General features: G+C 43.1%; 1 protein-coding gene across 2 annotated transcripts in view; it reads right to left on the bottom strand.

Annotated features, from left to right (window-relative positions):
• CAMK2A (calcium/calmodulin dependent protein kinase II alpha) overlaps positions 1-20,314 on the bottom strand; it is a 220,790-nt gene that overhangs the window by 37,612 nt on the left and 162,864 nt on the right. For both annotated transcript variants that reach the window (XM_033927288.1, XM_033927289.1), the window contains exons 10-12: positions 18,845-18,967; positions 15,710-15,793; positions 12,182-12,224 (exon numbers count right to left, since the gene is read on the bottom strand). In XM_033927288.1, the coding sequence (XP_033783179.1) occupies positions 12,182-12,224; positions 15,710-15,793; positions 18,845-18,967 (250 nt within the window). The remainder of the gene's footprint in view (positions 1-12,181; positions 12,225-15,709; positions 15,794-18,844; positions 18,968-20,314) is intronic.

Raw genomic sequence — 20,314 nt, 5'->3', positions numbered from 1 at the left:
GGATTGGAACGTCTTAAGGCCGGTTATCAATCGTATTTGTTTTGGGAGCAGGTTCCACCATTGAGGTCCCTTAATGTAAAAGATACAGTTCCTGTGTTCTTCAAGGTGGATTTTTTGAGTGGAGAGTATGTCAAGGAGGTTAGTCTTTGAGGACCGTAGTGATCGAGTAGGTTGATGGTCATGTGATATGGATGCCAGTATCGGAGATAACATACCTGTCAGTGCTTTGAAAACCAGTATCATGGTTTTATATTGGATGTGATACTCTATTGGCAGTCAGTGTAAGGACATCAACGTTGGCATTATATGTTCATACCTTGGGATATTGTGAACCATCTTGGCCATGGTGTTTTGGGCAGATTGGAGTACTTTTAGGTGTTTAATGGGAACTCCTATCAGTAAAGCGTTGCAGTAGTCAGTGGAGTATGATGTTGCTTTGGACAACATATATCACGGGAGGTCTAGCTGTCATTTCTTTCCTGTGTGATCATGTATTTCCTTCCTCTTATCAGCACAGGCCTATCACCCCAACTTCTACCCTTTCGTAAGTCTCTCCAATTACCACTACCTCACATATCACCCTATCACTGTCTCATACACAGTATTAGCCTAGCTACCATCTGCACAAGAATCATCATATCAGTTCCTCACATATCAGCTCTACCCTGATCTAACAATCAAGTAAATGAAAAGTCACTTATCCATCTATTTCCTAGCTATGAGCTCTGCTGACACCATACCACCTTTCATGGAAGACTTTATATATAAAGTTATAAATAATACATTCATGTGTATAAGTATACACATGTGGCTCTTCAACATGGAGAAGAGGCGACTCAGGAGATATATAATAGAGTTCTATAAAATACTAAGCGGAATGGAATGTATACTCTTTCCAAAAATACTAGGACTAGGGGGTATGCGATGAAGCTTATTAAGTAGTAGATTTAAACCAAATTGGAGAAAATATTTCTTCACTCAATGTGTAATTAAACTCTGGAATTCATTACCGGAGAATGTGATTAAATCAGTTAGCTTAGCAGGGTTTAAAAAAAAAAAAAAAAAAGGTTTTGATAATTTCCTAAAACAAAAGTCCATAAGCCATTACTGAAATGGCTATTCACGGGATAAGCAGCATAAAATCTGTTGAAACCATTGGTAATTTTTTAATACACTGGTTTCAATACATTTTTTGACTGTGGATTCGTGTTTTTTTGTTGGGGTTTTTTTTTTTGTGTTCCAGATTTTTTCCCACTTGTGTTTATCTATTTTTGTACCTGTGGGATTATTGCTCCATTTTTTTTTTTGTAGTTCTTAAATACCAGTCAGCTGCAAATTTTCAGAACTGTCATGGTGTTCAGACTGCCAAGCTACCTTCTATATGATCATCATTTCTTGAATGGTGTGACACACACACACACACTCTCAAAAATGCACATGCATGTGTTTCTGGAACTGAGTGATGCGAGTGTCTTTCAGTCTTGACTGAGCAAGGCAGTTTTTCCCTTATTGTACCATCTAACGTTTCAGCTCATTTCTGTGCTGTTCCAGATTAGATTTTTTGTTGTTGTTGTGGCAGTGGTGGTAGGTTGTTTGTTTGTTTTTTTTATTTTCTAAATCTTATGTGTTGTCTCTCCACAAAACCCGACATGTCTCTGGACCTCAGTTGTGAGGGTAGCACAGAAAAGATTTCAGGAATAGCCAGTGAGCAGCCGGAAAGTTCCCTTGTTATGTTTCCATGAGACCAAGCACAAGTTCTCTTCCTGTACAAGTTTCAAGTTTATTTAGATTTAATGGTTCGCTTAATAATTTCTAAGCGAATTACATTACAGTTAAATTGGGATAGAACAATTAAATAAATAAAAAACAAGAAACAGGGTCAATACAAACTAACAATACAGACAAAACCGGAATAATTGGGAAAGAACATAAGGGAATAAAAGTTACAAAATTGTTGTTTCCCCACTGGGAAGAGAAGAAAACTATGAGGGATAGGAAAAAAACACTAGGGATGGGGTATAAAAAGAGTAAAGACTTTTCACTTTTTATTATTTTAAATTATCGAGGAAAAAAAAAAAATTCCTTTTTAAAGATTAAAAGAAGCTTTGAAGAGAAATGTTTTTAAATTAGTTTTAAATAAAGTGAGGTCTTTGATGTTTCTAATATATAAAGGGAGAGTATTCCAAATAAGCGGCGCTTTGACTGAAAAAATATCGTGGCGTCTAGTTCCTATTATATAAAAAAAATAAAACAATACCATGATCCTTGGGCCAGTAATTGACCTAGAGTGCATCCTTACATAAATGCACACCCCTCAGGCAGACTTTTCTTCACACGAAGGTGAAGATGAGCCTCTTTTTCTACACCGAGATAGAGACGGACAGGCATGGTTTTAAATTCCTTTCCAGAAGGCTGTATTGCTAGCTAATTGTTTTTGTGGAGGGGAATTAGGATTTTTAATTCAAGAGTTCAGTCAGTGCTTTAGAGCAGTGTTTCTCAACTCGGTCCTGGAGTAACCCCTTGCCAGCCAGGTTTTCAAGATATCATAAGAACATAAGAATTGCCGCTGCTGGGTCAGGCAGTCCGCTCACGTGGCGGCCCTCTGGTCAAAAACCAGACTAACCCTACCAGTGCACGTTCTTATTCAGCAGGAACTTGTCTAACTTTGTCTTGAATCCCTGGAGGGTGTTTTCCCTATCCACAATGAATATGCATGAAAGACATTTGAATATAATGGAGGCAGTGGATGCTAATCCAGTTTATGCAAATTCAATGTGGATATCCTGAAAACCTGACTGGCAAGGGGGTACTCCAAGACCGAGTTGAGAAACATAGCTCTAGATCAGTGGTTCTTAACCCTGTCCTGGAGGACCACCAGTCTGTCAGGTTTTCGGGACAGCCCTAATGAATATGCCAGAGAGAGATTTGCATATAATGGAGGTGACAGGCATGCAAATCCTGAAAATCTGACTTGGCTGGTAGTCCTCCAGGACAAGGTTGGGAACCACTGCTCTAAATGGCCTCTCTCAGATAAGGCTTCCAGACTGAGAGTCCCTCTGGACAGCCGGCTGTTGCGTCAACTGTGCAATGCATACAATCTACTCCTAACCCAGGGGTTTTCAACCCACTCCTTGAGACACACCTAGCCAGTCGGGTTTTCAGAATCCCCACAATGAATATGCACGAGACAGATTTGCATAGAACGAGAGTAGTGCATGGAAATTTATCTCATGCATATTCACGGCTGGCTAGATTTAAAGGGTAAATGTCAATGGGATGGGACTTGTATACCGCTTTTTCTGTGTGGTTACAATCCAAGCGGTTTACATATTTTAGACGGGCACTTATTTTTGTTCCTGGGGCAATGAAGTTTTAAGTGGCTTGCCCAGTGTCGCAAGGAGCTGCGGTGAGAATCGGTGCATCTCGAGGACTGGGTTTAAAACCTGTGTTCTTAACCCAATGGTTCCCAACCCTGTCCTGGAGGATCACCAGCCAGTCGGGTTTCCAGGATAGCCCTAATGAATATGCATGAATATAATGGAGATGCCTATCATCTCCATTATATGCAAATCTCTCTCATGCATATCCATTAGGGTTATCCCGAAAACCCGACTGGCAGGTGGTCCTCCAGCACAGCGTTGGGAACCATTGTTCTAACCTATAACGCTGTTGTAACTCATGGTCCTTCTCTTTAACACTGTCGTCTCTGCTTCTGATATATTCCATCTCCTTTTCTTATAACATTTGCTCTGGTATAAGGACTCCTACCTCTGTATAACGTACACACTCACTTTCTCTATGGCTGCTGACCCCAAGTTTCATCTGTAATTTGACTCTGCTATAAGGCTGCAGTGCCCGGGCTCCCTTCCTGTAATAACACACTCTCTTTGGTATGCTTGAGTTCCCGTTCTGTTTCTTACAGAAAGCTGCAATGACACATGCCAAGACCTGTAAGTGCGCTTCAAGGCTGTTCTGTACTACAATCTGATTTCTTAGCAGAGCTGCTCTGGCGGCATTATACCTGGGTTTGCAATGGCCATGTAAAAGTGAGTATCGAGAAATATATATTGAGCGCATTTATAGAATTAAATAAATAATCCAAAATATTTACAGTGGTACCTTGGTTTACGAGCATAATTCGTTCCAGAAGCATGCTCTTAAACCAAAGCACTCGTATATCAAAGCAACTTTTCCCATAAGAGTTGGTGTAAACTTGAAAAATTTGTTCCATATCCCCAAAAACTTAATTACCATTAGGGACGCCTCCACCGCTGCCTCTGCCTCAGACCCATCCACGCGGCTCCTCCAATTCCCCTCCTCTGCTGCTGTTTGCTGCCTCTCACTGCGGGTGATGCTGGCTAAGCAAACGCCGCCGCCGCCACAGAGCCCGATTGGACACTGCCCACCCACCCACCCCGGATGCCACTACCCCCTCTGCTGGGACTCTCAGGTGCTGGCTCACTCCTGCCAGATGCACCTCGACTCCCATGCTCCACCCGAGGCCACTGGTGCTGCTATCGCCTCTTCCCCCCCTCCCCGACTGGCCCTGTCCTTACCCCTGCGCCGCTGGTGATAGAAAGTGCCTGCCGCCGGTCTGCTGCTGAGCCTTGAGATCTCGAGTCTCATGAGAATCTCGGTGAGGATGAGATCCAGAAGGCCTTGAGCATGCGCAGATGCTCAAGGCTCAGCAGCAGACCGGCGGCAGGCACTTTCTATCACCAGCGGTGCAGGGGTAAGGACAGGGCCGGTCGGTAGATGCGGAGGAGACGATCGTGAAGGGAGGGAGCAGCGCCGGTGGCCTCGGGGGGAGCAATACTGTTGGTTCCCGCGGTCGGGTCGGGTGGGGGCTCGCAAATCGAGTCAATGCTCGGTTTACGAGTCAAAAGTTTGCTGAGTGTTTTGCTCGTCTTGCAAAACACTCGCAAACCGGGTTACTCGTCAAACAAGGTTTGACTGTATATCAAAAACTTATTGCTCTCAAGAGTATCAATCGTATATCTTTAGAACATCTCCTCATATATATTTATTGTTCATCCTCCTGACGAATCCTCAATTCTTATATTTAGTAGAAGGATGGAAGGAAGATTCTCAGCGGCTACATCTGTATTGGAGCAAGTCTGTATCGATCCAGACCAACCTCCATCCTAATGATGATCATTTCAATATATTTTATGTTACTTGTATTTTATGCCTTCATATTTACAAATAAATTAGCTTAATAACTTAGCTTTTTTTAGCATATAGCTAAACGTGGCTCCAGCATGGATCTACGCTTCGCTAGGGCTGTATCAAGGAATAATGCCCAAGTAAAAGTATTTATATATCACTGACTTTTCAAATTTAAAAAAAAAAAAAATCTGGAAAATCAATGCAAAGGACTTGATCCTATATATCGCACATATAAAAGCAGCACTGGGAAAAAAAAAAAGCGTTGTTCTATAAATCGTGCTTAATGTTAGGTGCGGTTTATAGGATAGCGCTTACGCTTACTCCAGGGAAACGTGACTGAATTTATGTGCGGCCATTTGCACCAGCGAAAATGACGCACCTAAATTTAGGTACAGAAGCCCTTATTCTATAATTACACGCGTAGTTTAAAGGAATGCCCCCGATCCACCCGTAACCCGCCCATTTCCACTCCCCTTTTTTGACTCATGCATTAAATTTAGGCATGGATCCCAGGCCTCAATTTATGCACATAACCCTTAATTGATTCTAATTAATGCCAATAAGGCTTGTTAAAGTGCCAGTTATCGTCGCTAATTAGCTAATTATTCAATTAAATTGTATACACAATTTTTGGCGCTTTTTCTAGAATTAGGGGGGAAAACGCTATCCCTGTTATAGAAACATTAGTATTTAGGGGCACGGATTACTTTGAAATGACATAGGATATGTGAATGTTTCCTGGGTTGCTTCATGCCACTGGAAAACAAAAGTGAGCAGAAAAAACCAACCAAGACATTTTGGGGGGGTTTTGGTGTGCTGTCAATAGTGCATGATCTTTCTGAAAGAGGGAGCACTACGGGCCCGATTCTGGAAATGGCGCCTGCCACAGTAAGCACCTGCAAAATGGGAGCCTACAGCGTGTCCGTGTCCAGAATCACGTCTATTTTCTTCTACGGTCGCCTTAAATACAGGCCTACCTTTAAGATGTCTGACTTGCACCTACGAGAAGTGCCTAAGCAAGCCTAGGTACACCTAAGAACACTTCTGGAATAAACCATGCCTACTCAGCCTTGGGCATCTGTAGGCAAAACTAGACATCTCCATATATGCACAAATGACACCTACTTTGTAGTCATCCTTTGCCCCACCCGTTTTTTTTTTTTACGTGCATTCAGATTGGTCCATTAGACAATGGTAGAATGCCTACCGTCACCTACATTTGGGACACTGTTTTTAGAATCAGTCCCCTAACAGCAGAAAGATAGAGGCCTGGGCCTCTTTGCTATAAGAGTCGGGGGCCCTGGAGGGCACAAATGTTGACACAATGATGTCACGCGCATGTGTGACATCATCACATCAACGTCTGTACATGTGCTAAGGGGCCCAGAGCTTGCTATTACTACACCAGTGGGGGGAGTGAGAGAGGAGGAGAGGCGCCAGCTGACTGCCTACAGGCACATCCTGTAGGCAGGATGCCAGCACCGGCGACTCTCTTCCTCGCCGGCATCTCGTGGCACACCTGGAATCTCGCCTTGCCACACAGTTTGAGATACAGTGCTATAAACTATGTATGTAACTTATGTGTACATAACCCTTTTAGTTGAACACTAATTCACTTGGCCTCTACCTTACAGAAGGGCACCTAGTGCATCGAGGTGCCTATCTACCACTCTTTGACGCCTTTGATGCGCGCAAGTGGTGCCTTCCTCTAGGCCCCACTTTATAGAACTAACCAATGTGTATAAATGTTGGGGTTTTTTAGTCATTCATGTGCTTAAGTAGCAACATATGTTTGTTAATAACCTCATAAAATACCAGTGTAAAAGTGCATGCCCCATTTGCATGGCATCTACTTTCACAGTGAGTGTGCACACGGGCAAATCATTGTGGTACAAACTTGAAAATTATAGAATAATATAATTGACATGCATTCTTGCAAAAAGTAGGCAGGGCCATTTACACTAGCGGTAAGTGATCACACCTTAAATTAAGACACATTTTTGCCCACTTACGATAGCATTGTTTAAAAAAAAGAAAGCACCTACTTTTCTTTACAAAATAGGCTTGAAATGGACATTTTGAACCCTTAATTGGTTGTAATTCATGTTAATAATTGCTTGTTAAAATCGGGCTCGAAAATTATGCTTATGAAGGGTAATTGTATAACAGGGTGCCTTCTAGAAACTTTATTTAAGGTCCCTGGTTTAAGCCTATTCTTTAAAAGTAGGTCTAGTAACATAGTAACATAGTAGATGACGGCAGATAAAGACCCGAATGGTCCATCCAGTCTGCCCCACCTGATTCAATTTAAATTTTTTTTTTTTTTCTTCTTAGCTATTTCTGGGCGAGAATCCAAAGCTTTACCCGGTACTGTGCTTGGGTTCCAACTGCCGAAATCTCTGTTAAGACTTACTCCAGCCCATCTACACCCTCCCAGCCATTGAAGCCCTCCCCTGCCCATCCTCCTCCAAACGGCCATACATAGACGCAGACCGTACAAGTCTGCCCAGTAACTGGCCTAGTTCAATCTTTAATATTATTTTCTGATTCTAAATCTTCTGTGTTCATCCCACGCTTCTTTGAACTCAGTCACAGTTTTACTCTCCACCACCTCTCTCGGGAGCGCATTCCAGGCATCCACCACCCTCTCCGTAAAGTAGAATTTCCTAACATTGCCCCTGAATCTACCACCCCTCAACCTCAAATTATGTCCTCTGGTTTTACCATCTTTATTTGTATACTGCAAAACCTTTCCGTTCTCTGCGGTTTACAATTCTAAGAGGCTGGGACATATCTAATCTAATCTAATCCTTCGGTTTGTATACCGCATCATCTCCACGTTCGTAGAGCTCGACGCGGTTTACAGTAGGAGAAATAGGAAGGAACTACAACAGAGGGTTAGAGGTAGAAGTGTGAAGAAAATTTAGAGGACTTGGGATGCCAAGATATAAGAGTTTCCTTGATTCCTAAGTTGGAGGGAGACTTACATTTTTTGAGAAAAGCCAGGTTTTCAGATGTTTGCGGAAAACTTGGAGAGAGCTCAAGTTCCGAAGAGGGGAAGTAAGGTTGTTCCAGAGCTCAGTGATTTTGAAGTGGAGGGAGGTCCCTAGCTTTCCTGTGTGGGAAATGCCTTTTAGCGAGGGGAAGGATAGTTTTAATTTGTGGGAGGATCTGGTGGTATTAGGGTTTGAGGAATTCCAAGAAAGAGGGAGGATACCATATAGGATTTTGAAAGTTAAACAGGCGCATTTATAGTGGACCCTGCGATTATCGGAAGCCAGTGGAGCTTGGCCAGGAGCGGGGAGACATGGTCAAATTTACTTTTAGCAAAGATGAGCTTGGCCGCGGCATTCTGAATCCGTTGGAGTCTGTGGAGGTTTTTCTTAGTTAGGCTTAAGTAGATAGAGTTGCAATAGTCTAATCTGGAGAGGATGATGGATTGGACAAGGAGGGTAAAATGTTTTTGATGGAAGCAGGATCTAACTTTCCTCAGCATGTGAAGGCTGAAAAAGCATTTTTTTTACCAAGGATTGGAGGTGGTCATTGAAGGACAATGTGGAATCAATGATGATGCCCAAGACCTTGCTCGAGAACTCAAGCTGCAGAGAGGAGCCAGAGGGTAGTGGGATGGAGGTGGGTAGGTGATCTAGTTTTGGACCGAGCCAAAGAAGTCTTGTTTTGGACTCATTCAATTTAATTTGCACAGTGTGGGCCCAGGATTGTAGGTTCATTATACAAGAGGATATGTTCTTAGACAGGTCGGTGAGGTTCGAATCGGTCTCAAGGAGGACGAGGATGTCGTCTGCATAAGTGTAAATTGTTTCTAGGGGGGATAGGTGGAGGAGTTTTAGGGAGGACACATAGATGTTGAAAAGGATAGGGGATAGTGGAGAGCCTTGCGGGACTCCACAATTCGGTTTCCAGGGGGAGGATGAGGTGCCATTCATGTTAACAATGTAAGAACGAGAGCGGAGGAATTTAGAGAACCAACCTAGGACTGTGGAGTTGATACCTATCTCAGAGAGTTGGTAAACAAGAATATCATGGTGAACAACGTCGAAAGCAGCGGAAAGGTCAAATTGTAGGAGGACGGCGAACTTGTTTCGAGAGTGAAGTTGTTGAACCCTTGAAATCAGGGAAGACAGTAGGGATTCGGTGCTGAAGTTAGGATGAAAGCCATATTGATAGGGTAAAAGAATAGAGAATCTCTCTAAGTATGATGAGAGTTGGGAAGAAATGATGGACTCTAGCATCTTGGTTAGGAGAGGGATATTTGCAATTGGGCGATAGCTGGATGGTATGGAAGGGTCAAGGTCAGATTTTTTCAGTAGTGGGGTCAAGGCGATATGACCCATTTCTGGGGAGAAATGGCCCGACTGAAGGGCAGAGTTTATGAGAATGGTGATAGAAGAAATAACCTGGGTGGGAATGTTCTCGTATAGGTAGGAGGGGAATGGGTCCAAGGAGCAATTACAGGATTTCAGTTTGAGGCAGAGATTGAGAACCAGGGATTCAGATACGCACTCAAAGGTGGTCCAGGATCTGTCAGCTGGGATAGGGTTGGAGACCATTAGGGTGGGAGTGGAATCGGTGGGCACTAGGGAGTTGTAAGAGACTGAAGGAGGGAAAGAGCATCTCAAGGAAGAAACCTTATCGTTGAAGAATTTTGCTAGAACATCGGCTGAGGGAGAGGAGGGGAGCAAGGTGGGGTCTCTTTTGGAGGTTAGGGAGCGCCAGATGTTGAATAGAGTACTGCTTTGATTGTTGGACATATTCAGGAAATACAAATTATAAAGTTATCAAATGGTAGTACAGACTTTCTCCTATAGAAATTTATTGAATACAGATGCTTTCAGAGTTTTTCTAAAGTGCTGATATGAGGTAGCATTAACTATTAACTGGCTAAGCTCTTTGTCCCTAACTGCTGCTTGAAAGGGAAATAATCTGTCAAAACATCTTTTATATTGACAGTTCTTACGGAAGGAAAAACAAAATATGTCAGAAATCGTTGGGAGCGTTTTGGAATAGCAAATAAGAAATGATCAATCAGATAATTTAGCGTGAGACCAAATTAGTACCTTATAACATAATAGTCCAAATTTTAAAGATGACCCCCTGGCTTCAACAGGTAGCCAGTGTATCTGTACCTGGCCGAAAACATGCCTTTAAGTGTGATCATGTAGATGTTAGCAAGAACACATGCTCCCTATACTTTAAAGCACTGAGGTTCCTACAAGGAGGCACCCAGTTACAGAATGGCACCATATCCCTGAGCATATGGTGCTCAGATTTGCACACTCAAATTTGCAAGCGTTTCTGAGATGCATGTGCAAATGAGTTGCTCCGAACCATCAATAACTGGAGACTAGGCAACCCATTATTGACGTTAAATAGCATCCGTTATAATTTGCATGTGCATCTGGCTGGGCACTATTCTAGAAGGCAGGGCAGCTAACTTCCAAATCATGTATCTGGAAAGGGGGTGTGGCCAAAGGGGGCTTGGGTGTGTCGGGGGCATTCCAAAAAGTTGTATGTGTATTTATAGAATACGGGGTCAGGGTACCCTAATTGGGCCCCAGCATTTTACACCGGGTTTCGGCAGGGCATGGGAATTAGTGCACGGCGCAATTCTATAAAGTGCACCCAGCTTTCTGTGGAATCGCATTTAGCGCCGATCTTTTCTGGCACCCATTTGTGAGCATGGGTTATAGACTTTCCCTCATAGTGTCTACGTTTTTGCAATATAACCCTTTCTTTTACTAAGGTGCGCTATGCGTTTTAGCGTGTGATAAATATTAGCGCACGCTAATCGCTAACGCGTGCATGCTATCCTGTGGACGCATTAGTGGTTAGCGCATGCATTGATTTAGCATGCGCTAAAATGCTTAGCGCACCTTTGTAAAAGAGGGCCTAAGTATAGGTATTCCCAGGGAGTGGAGAATGCCCAGGGTGAGGATGAGTTCACCACTTACGCCTGTATCTTATAAAATAGATGTATAAGTGCTGATTCTTACCAAAACATGCTTATTGAGATTGGCTATACCACCTCTCATGATGGGCACTTTGCAAAGGGTGTGTGTTAGTTTTCTGGGATACTATTTTACAAAAGCTTATAGGCATATACAGTACATTGCCTTTATACATTTCATGCAAAACATACGCCTATGCACTGCCCCTAACTAAGAGCTCTGTTAGAAAATGACCCTTTGTGTACAATGCAGCCAGTTTTGAAGGTAACTGATCCATGTTATTTCCTTTATGAAAATTAGCACCTGAGCCTTCACCACCTGTATACTCTACACCTACTATGTGTGAAGTCAATCAACTGGGGGACAAGAGTGCATGCAGCTCCCTAACCTAAACATGCACCCCCAGGAATACCTCTTTCTAACTCAGTTAAAAGTATTGTGCTGTGGAAGCTAGTACATATTTCTAGCCATGCACTGAAGAGCAATTTTCAGATAGGTCTATTAATCTGGGTAAATCCATTGCCGGTAACTGGAATTACATGACCTGCTACCTCATGCAAAAAAGCATCTAAACCTGATGTGCTAGGCAAGCATAACTCTCGTAATAGTGTCATCACATGACTGGTTTCTTCAGATTGCTCCAAATAATGGAAGGTGACATTGTACCGTGATGGAGAGCTTGTACCTATTGAGGCATGCACGATGTCCATCGAACTGGCAAGGAGTCTTTCTTGTGGAGTAGGAAGCAGATCGCAACACCGTTAACCGTCCTGAGGAAGGATGGACGTTGTTCTACCAGCACACTAGTGGACTGGCCCAGGGCTACCAAAGCTAGAAGCTGACTGCTTAAAGCCATACACAAGAAGGATCAGAACACCTTCTGAGAACCTCTGGAACAAGACTGTTTTATGACATCAGAGCAAGGTGTGACACTGTCGAAGGGGGCGGTGCCTATCAGGATTTGGAATCCTAAATTTTTTTTTTTTAAAAAGGGGTAGGTGTGGAGTGAAATTTGCCAGGACCAAGTATATGGGAATACCTACCTGAGAAATTGCGGGTAGCCAGCATCGTGGTAAGAATAGCCCCCTAAATTAAGGTGAGACAAAAAAATATCACAGTGCTAGAGGTATTATATTATCGTCAGGCAACTGTTCATGACAATGTCAAAGCTAGAGTGTCGGAATATTTATTTCTAAGGATTTATTTACCGCCTTTTTGAAGAAATTCACTCAAGGTGATGTACAGCAAGAATGAGTCAAATCATGGCAATAGACAATTACAGCAGTTAAAATGTTTAAATGACAATACAAGGTGTGGCACATTGGCCCAAATTCTAAACCAGCGCCTAATGTTAGGCACCTATTTCGGAGGCGCCCAGCTAGATAGGCGCCTATCTAAATTGAAGAACGAGCTCAATTAAACTTTTTAATCAGCACGGATTGAAACCTAGGCGCCTATCACGAAAGCGCGATTCTGTAACAAGGCGCCTCTAAAAATGTAGGCGGCCTTCAAAAAAAATAGGCGCTATGCACGTTGGGCGTGGGCGTGGCTACGCGTTAGACGCCTTGTTGCAGAATCGCTGCTCTTAAGCGTGCTTAAGCGCTCGTTTGGGCGCCTAACTTTTTAGTTGTGCCTAGAGCTGGCCTATTTCTTGGGCGCCTTCAAAATAGGTGCCGTATAGCGCAATTCACTAAACAGCACCCAATTTTACTTGAATCGCACTGAACGGTGGCTAATTAGGTGCCTAACTTTTGGGCGCTTCTTGTAGAATTTGCCCTATTATGTCACACTAGTCTTATAGCCCGTTACATTAACGGGTACTAGAATATAATGTGTGTGTCTGTTTTTATTTCTTTCTCTCTCTCTCTCCTTAGCCGCTTTCTGTATTTCTGTCTTTCTTTCTGTCTTTCTTTTTCCTCGGCTGTCCACCCATTCTCCCTTCCTTTTACCTTCCCTGTGTCCATCACCACCCCTTCACTGTTCCCCTTATCCAGCAGCAGCCCTTCTCCCTTTTTTTTTTAATCTCCCCCCTGTCCAGCAGCACTTCTTTCCTGTCCCCCCTGTCCAGCAGTAGGCCTCCCTTCCTTTTTCTCCCCCCCCCCCCCCGTCTGTTCCCCTGTCCAGCAGCACCCCTTACCTTGCGTCTAGCCTCCACTGACAGACGTCGCGGCCTGCAGCCGCCAAGAGCCTCCATGGCCAACAGCCTCCGCCTAAGCGTGCATGCGTACTCCCTGGCCTCTGCCGACAGCCGCCGACTGCTGCTGCAGCCTGCGGCCGACAGCCTCCGCCTAAGCGCACATGCGCACTCCTACCTGCGGGGCCCTACAGTGCACGGAAAACGGAACACGCAGGTGGGAGTGCGCATGCGCGCTTAGGATTTTATTATATTAGATTACAATGTCAAAACTAGTCCACAAGCCTGATTAGGATGCATAAGGTGTCGAAGTGACATTCACAATTTCCTGTCTACTTTACAAGAGGACCACTGAATGCAGACCCTTTTGTAAAATACTTAAAGGGCAGCAGGCAAACACGCATGTATTTTTCTAAATGTGAAGCAGGATCAAGCATTTTAGCGTAATGCATTTGTAGAAAGAGTGGCACCGTTTAGTGTAAGCACAGGCGCTTATATGTGCAGGTGGTGATTTTGGCTACCTGCGCACGTAAGTACCGGCACCTCGTCTATAAATGCTTTATTCTACAAAATTTCACATATAAGAGTAGCTAATTAAGAGATCCTTTTATTAAGGTGTGTTAACTGATTTAGCGCGCGCTAAATGCCAAGGCATCCATTATATTCTACGGGTGCCTTAGCCTTTAGCGTGTGCTAAATTGGTTAGCCCACCTTACCAAAAGGACCCCTGAGGAACTAAGGGCTAGATTCACTAAGCAAACCGATTGTGTACCGATCGGTTTGTGCCCCCTTTACGACCCAGACCCGATTCACTAACCTTCTGGCCGCACCCGATCTGATCCACGCATGCAAATTAGGAAAATGGCATGCAAATTTAGCAAGGCAGCGATTCACCAACATTTTTCAGGCACACTGACTGGGCTGGCTGATCACAAAAGAAGCGATTGCTGGGGACCAGTCGCTCAAGCCCTTTCCGGCTGCCCTGGCTTCTGCCGCCCTGCTCTCTGCCCTGTCAGCCCCGATCTCCCGCTGCCCCCGATCTGCCTCCCGCTGCCCCCAATTTGCCTCCCGTTGTCCCCATCTGCCTCCCGCTGCCCCGATCTGCCTGCCCCGCAGTGCTAGCCTGTGGTTTTAACCCGCGGGCTTCTAGCGGGTTAAAACCACGGGCAAAAGAGAAATAAAAAAGCCGGCCCAGAGGTACAGTAAAAAGTAAAAAAAAAAAAGATTGTGGCTCCGACGGGCATCTACAGATGGTCTACGCATGCACGGATCGCACAATAGCGGTCCATGCAGGCAGATGGGGGCATTCCTCCGATCGCCCCCATCTGCATATTTTTCTTTCATCGGACCTACCTGGATCGGGCAGGTTAGTGAATCTGGGCTTACTAAATATCTAAAGATCATTTTCTAAAGGGTCAAATTTGAAAAAAATTGAACCACCAAGGGAGGCTCCTGCCTGGATCAATTGGTTAACCAGCCAGGGTGATCCGGGAGCAGAGTCTGACCAGACCCAGCAGTTAGCTGGACCCCACCAATATTCAATACCAGTACCTAGAGATTGCTGGCCTAACTTGCTTGGTTAGTTATCCAGGCACTGGTGCTGATTATCAGCCAGCACCTCGATAACTTCTGGTAGCCGGAGAGGGCCCATATATTCTGTGTCGGTGCCTGGATTAGGTCCAGCATTGAATATCCAAATCAAATTCAGCCTCTAACAGTCAGTTTCTTAAAAAAATCGCTGGCCACTGCTGGCTGGCTGAACCTCCATTTTCTAGGGCATTCTAAAAATTAGAGGGTTAGGCAAAATTGCCCCTTCTCCCCAATCCCCTCATCATAATCCTGGCTGAAACGAGCTGATGGGAAAATTTAAAAAAAATATACGTGTTCCTATGTAAAATCAAAGATGCATGTATAGTTTGTAGACTGACCAAACCACACTTAGAACATGCCCTCTTGGAATCTATACTTCTTGCTGCATCTAGACATGCAGATAACGGCATTGCGAAACTGATATTTGAATTTGCATATGCTATTTACATGTGTAGATGCTACACAATCATTCTACAATGGCGTCTCACCTGTCATCTGTAATCAGGTTTGACAACCCCAAAATAATTTTCATCATTGAAAGTCTGAAGAATTTTTACGGACCACTTTTGCAAACAGGATACCAGGCTTGATGGACCTTCAGGCTATCCCAGTATGGTAACACTTTGGGATCCTTATACTAAGGTGCGCTAGTGCGTCTTAGCGCGCGCTAAATGCTAATGCGTGCCAACACATCCATTATATCCTATGGATGCGTTAGCACTTAGCACTTGCTCATTTTTAGCGTGCGCTAAGACGCACTAGTGCGCCTTAGCAAAAGGACCCCTTTAAAAATAAAACAAGCACCATTTCTTCTCAAACAGCAGACAGAGATTCCTCCCCAAGTTACCTTTAATTTCCTCCTGGCGTTGAACTTCTTCAAGCAATCTACGGTCTCCTGTCTGTGCATGCAGGAGGCCACTGTGGACCGATGCTGAAAGAGAAGGAAAGAGAGAATTTTTAAAGAAACGTTTAACGGTAAATCACAGGCTTAGTTCTACTCTCCAAACTGAATTTACACATTTTAAAAATACGACGGGCTATCGTTTCATGCAGGGTAAACAGATAATTCAGCAGAAAGCTATAAGGATACAGAAGGTTTCCGTCAAAATCCAGCATAAGTTGTCAAACCAAGCATTCTGAAACCCCTCAGAGAGGCTTAACTGAAGAATTCAGTCTTCCTCTTCCATTTTGAGGAAAAGCTACCACAAGATGGAGGCAGAGGATGGCCGAATTCTCAGTTGCTGCAGTTCTGAACGTCCAGATGGATTTGTTTCAGGACCGAGTTCCTGTTATGAAGGTGATAAACTTTTCCTTCAAAAACCTTTTCTTCTTCTTTGATGTGAAATTGCATTTTAGAAAGGGCATCCAGCTCAGAATAAGGATGTCCAGATTGGCACATCCCTGGTTATGCTAGTATTTGAGATCAGGATCTGCTGAAGTACAGCTTGTTCTAAAGTACTACATGAGAAATGGATACTCATGTGCTGGTGATACCCAGCATGTGGTGGCATAGTAAGGGGGGGGGGGTAGACTTCCCTGGGAGCCGTCTTGGTTTGGGCGCCTGCACCTTTCCACTCCCCAACGCCATACTCTCTCCCTCCCTTCTGTAACTCTTTAAATCTTCGCCAGCACAAGCAACTTCTTTGGCCTGGCTCCCCTCTGAAATCATTTCCTGGTCCCGTGCCAGGAAGTGACATCAGAGGGAAAGCCAACACCGGTGCGAGCAGCAGGTCAGAGAATCTGCTTGCGCTGGCGAAGATTTAAAGAGGAACAGAGGAAAGGGAGGGCACGAGTGTGGCATGGGGGGGGGGGGGGGAAAGTGTGAGGAGACAGAGAGGTCACCGCCCCGGGCATCTCCTACTCTCGATAAGCCACTACAACCTGAAATGTCTAAATTATGAACAGGGCAAAATAAGGGATATAGACGTCATTGTGATAGCATAGGTACATCCATGTTATAGACTAGATACATATACATCCATGTAGTGCAGAAGAGTACCCTAATGGTTAAATCAACAAGCTAAAAATCAAGGGTACCAATTTAAATCCCATTTCAGCTCTTTGCGATTCTATTTTTTTAGATTATGAACCTTCTAGGAACAGAAAAATACCTACTGTACCTAAAAGTACACTGCTAATAACCTTCACGTTTCAGGTTTCTTATACATTCAGGTACAGAAGGTAATTTTCTGTCCCTGAACGGTCTCGCAATTAAAACAAATAATATATCGGTAAGAGCTAAAGTGGGCTGTGAACCAGAGTCTCTTGGTTCTCGACCCACTGCACTAACCATTACGCTGTTTCTCCACTCCATGGGGAAATCTATTAAGAAATTGATTTAATAATGATTTTAGAATTATGAACGTCCATAGTTCCTGAAGCTGTCACAGAGTTTAATATCCTTTACCAGTTTCACATTTGGGGGAAGAAGAGGGACAGCAACCACAAGAGATGGCTAAGTGGAGATGTGATTGAAGTCTACAAAATCCTGAGTGGGATAGAACGGGTACAAAAAGTACAAAGACTAGGGGACACTCGATGAAGTTACAGGGAAATACTTTTAAAACCAATAGGAGGAAATTTTTTTTCACTCAGAGAATAGTTAAGCTCTGGAACGCATTGCCAGAAGATGTGGTAAAAGCGGATAGCATAGCTGGTTATAAGAAAGGTTTGGACAGGTTCCTGGAGGAAAAGTCCATAGTCTGTTATTGAGAAAGACATGGGGGAAGCCACTGCTTGCCCTGTAGTGGTAGCATGGAATGTTGCTACTCCTTGGGTTTCGGCCAGATACTAGGGACCTGGATTGGCCACCATGAGAACGGGCTACTGTGCTTGATGGACCATTGGTCTGACCCAGTAAGGCTGTTCTTATGTTCTTATGAAGTGACATGCCTTAATTATCCAGTGGAAAGTTGCTGTAACTTGGATGTGCCAAGTACCAGGTCTAAATAACAGCATCCATTTTTTTGGACAAAGATGTCTCATCCCCTTCTGAAATTTAGAGTTGGAAAGCCATACTTTGGTTCCTCTTTAGCCCCACCCAAAACATTGTCCAAACCATACCCCCTAGTCATAAGCATATACTGCAGTTTTAGATATCCATATTGCAGTTTTATAAAATCCAGATTTGGGTATCAACCTAACCAATCTAACGCCTCCCCACTCTCTAAAACAACCTAATTCCACAAGAACCACCTCATCTCTATGAACCAAGTTGACTACTCTCTAACTATTCTATAATTCCTCTGGAAATGGCCAGATAGATCCTTTTTGTAATCCGCCTTGAACCGCAAGGTAACGGCGGAATAGAAATCACTAATGTAATGTAAATAACAGTTTTCAGATATTCAAAACAAAAACAGAGCTTGTAAAATATGGACCATAGTGTTCACTTTTTACCTTGAATCAGAGCTGTATTAAAATGAATGGTATTATACATGCTTTGAAGGATAGCAAGTTGAGCCTATACTAATTAAAGATTTAAAAAAGTGTTATCTAATAGTCGTATGTTGCTTCTTCTTAGCCAATTACAAATAAAAATGTTACTTGTTGCATTCTCTGGTAAAAGTAGGGCCAATGAGATGGCTCCAGTTCAGAGACTAGGTCTAAATAAGTTCTTCACAGTGAGTGAGACACACTTGGATCAGACCAGGTTCACTTCTACTGTGCCTTCTCAAACACTATCTGAATGAATATCATCGGTCTTGTGAGTGAATGCCATTGGAAGGAAGAGATATGCCACAACCACAGCAAGCCAAACTGCTTTTCAATATCTTTTTTTTTTAGCAACTCTACGAAATTATTTTTTATCTCACTTCACTGATCTAGTAGAAGGTATCAGGAAGCCTTTTGATCAATTAGTGTCACAGCTTCCAGCAAAAACCACTGACTGTCCTCATAAATGGCTAGAGAGGAACAATGCACACATCCAATGTTCTGCACTCTACTGCTCAGCCTTCCTAGAAGGGAAAAATGAGCTTACCGATATCCAGGGATGCTTCAGAGCTTCTGCTGCCGTGATCCTCTTGGATGGGTTAATGGTTAGCATCTTGTTAATGAGATCTTTTGCCTCTGGAGTGACAGTATCCCACTCAGGAGAAGGGAACTGAAGGACAAATAGGGTGTTATTTTATAATAGGGCAACAAGATTAATAGGGAAAGAAAAGACCTATTTTTAGATGATTTTAGAAAGGGACATTTTAGAAAAGATGCACACTATAACATACTCGTAACATAACATAAAAGTTTATTTATATACCTTTCGGTTCAATGCAGTTCACAAAAAAATAAAAATTGTACAGTCCAGTGAATAACACACATCAGTTAACATATCTTGACAGCTCAAAATCAATCTACGATAAATTTAGAATACAGCTAAGTTTTTAGTAGCTTTCTAAAATACATATAAGATGATGAAGCCAAGACTAAGGGCTCCTTTTACGAAGCCTTGTTAGTGGTTTAACGCACGTAATAGCGTGCGCTAATTTGCCGGACGTGCTAGCCGCTACCACCTCCTCTTGAGCAGGCGGTAGTTTTTTGGCTAGCGCGGGGGTTAGCACACGCTAAAAATGTGCGTGCAATAAAGCCGCTAACGCGGCTTCATAAAAGAAGCTCTAAAGGTCAAAACTCAGAATCCCAGCTGGCAGCCAGATAGGAAAGCAGTCGACCTACAAATCTTTTAGGATTCACTTCAAATGTGCATGCATTGTCTTTAAGATCTTGTTTGGGTTTTTTGTGCCTCTTGTTCCTCTATTTTGGAATGTTCAGAGATTCTGTCCTGCGAAAAGTACCCAAAGATTTAAACTCTCATTTCCCTCATTCAGGGGAATTAAAGCTGTTGGTAAATTGAGCCAATCTTTCTCCTTTAAATTGACTGAAATTTGGGATGGATTGCCATTTACTATAAGGGGTCCAGGCTCTTTCCAACTATTTAGCAAAACTGAAAACATCTCCATTTGCAAATTATTTTGGAAATCATTCTTATTAGTTCTTAAGATTTTTTATTCTGTCTTTTTTCTTTTTTATTCCTTTTTTATGCATTTTTATTCTTAATTACTGTTAACCGAGTCGAGCTCCTGTTTTGGTGATGAATCCAAGGTTTGGTTTAGAAGGATAAGCAAAAAATTAGGGGTTGCACAAAGAATGACTTGATGTAGTGGATAAAAACTGGTCAATCCAATAACTTGGTACTAAACTATGCAAAACTGTATGAAAAAAAAAACAAAAAAAAGAGTCAAACTTCAATAGCACTTTGGCCTCTAGAGGGAGCCAGTGCAATCATTGAAAGTATGGTGTCACATGATCTGATTTTTAAAAAATTGAACGCATTACTGTATTCTGAATTAAGCGCAATGTATGAAAATGTTTCTGTTGACCTGCCAGATATACAATATTGCAGTAGTCCAACACACTACGTACTAATGATCATAGAAACATAGAAAATGACGGCAGA

This window comes from Geotrypetes seraphini, chromosome 18 (genome assembly GCF_902459505.1).
Source record: "Geotrypetes seraphini chromosome 18, aGeoSer1.1, whole genome shotgun sequence".
Taxonomy (NCBI): domain Eukaryota; kingdom Metazoa; phylum Chordata; class Amphibia; order Gymnophiona; family Dermophiidae; genus Geotrypetes; species Geotrypetes seraphini.
Note: the sequence above shows the minus strand (reverse complement) of the source record. Positions and strands in the feature narration are given on the sequence as shown.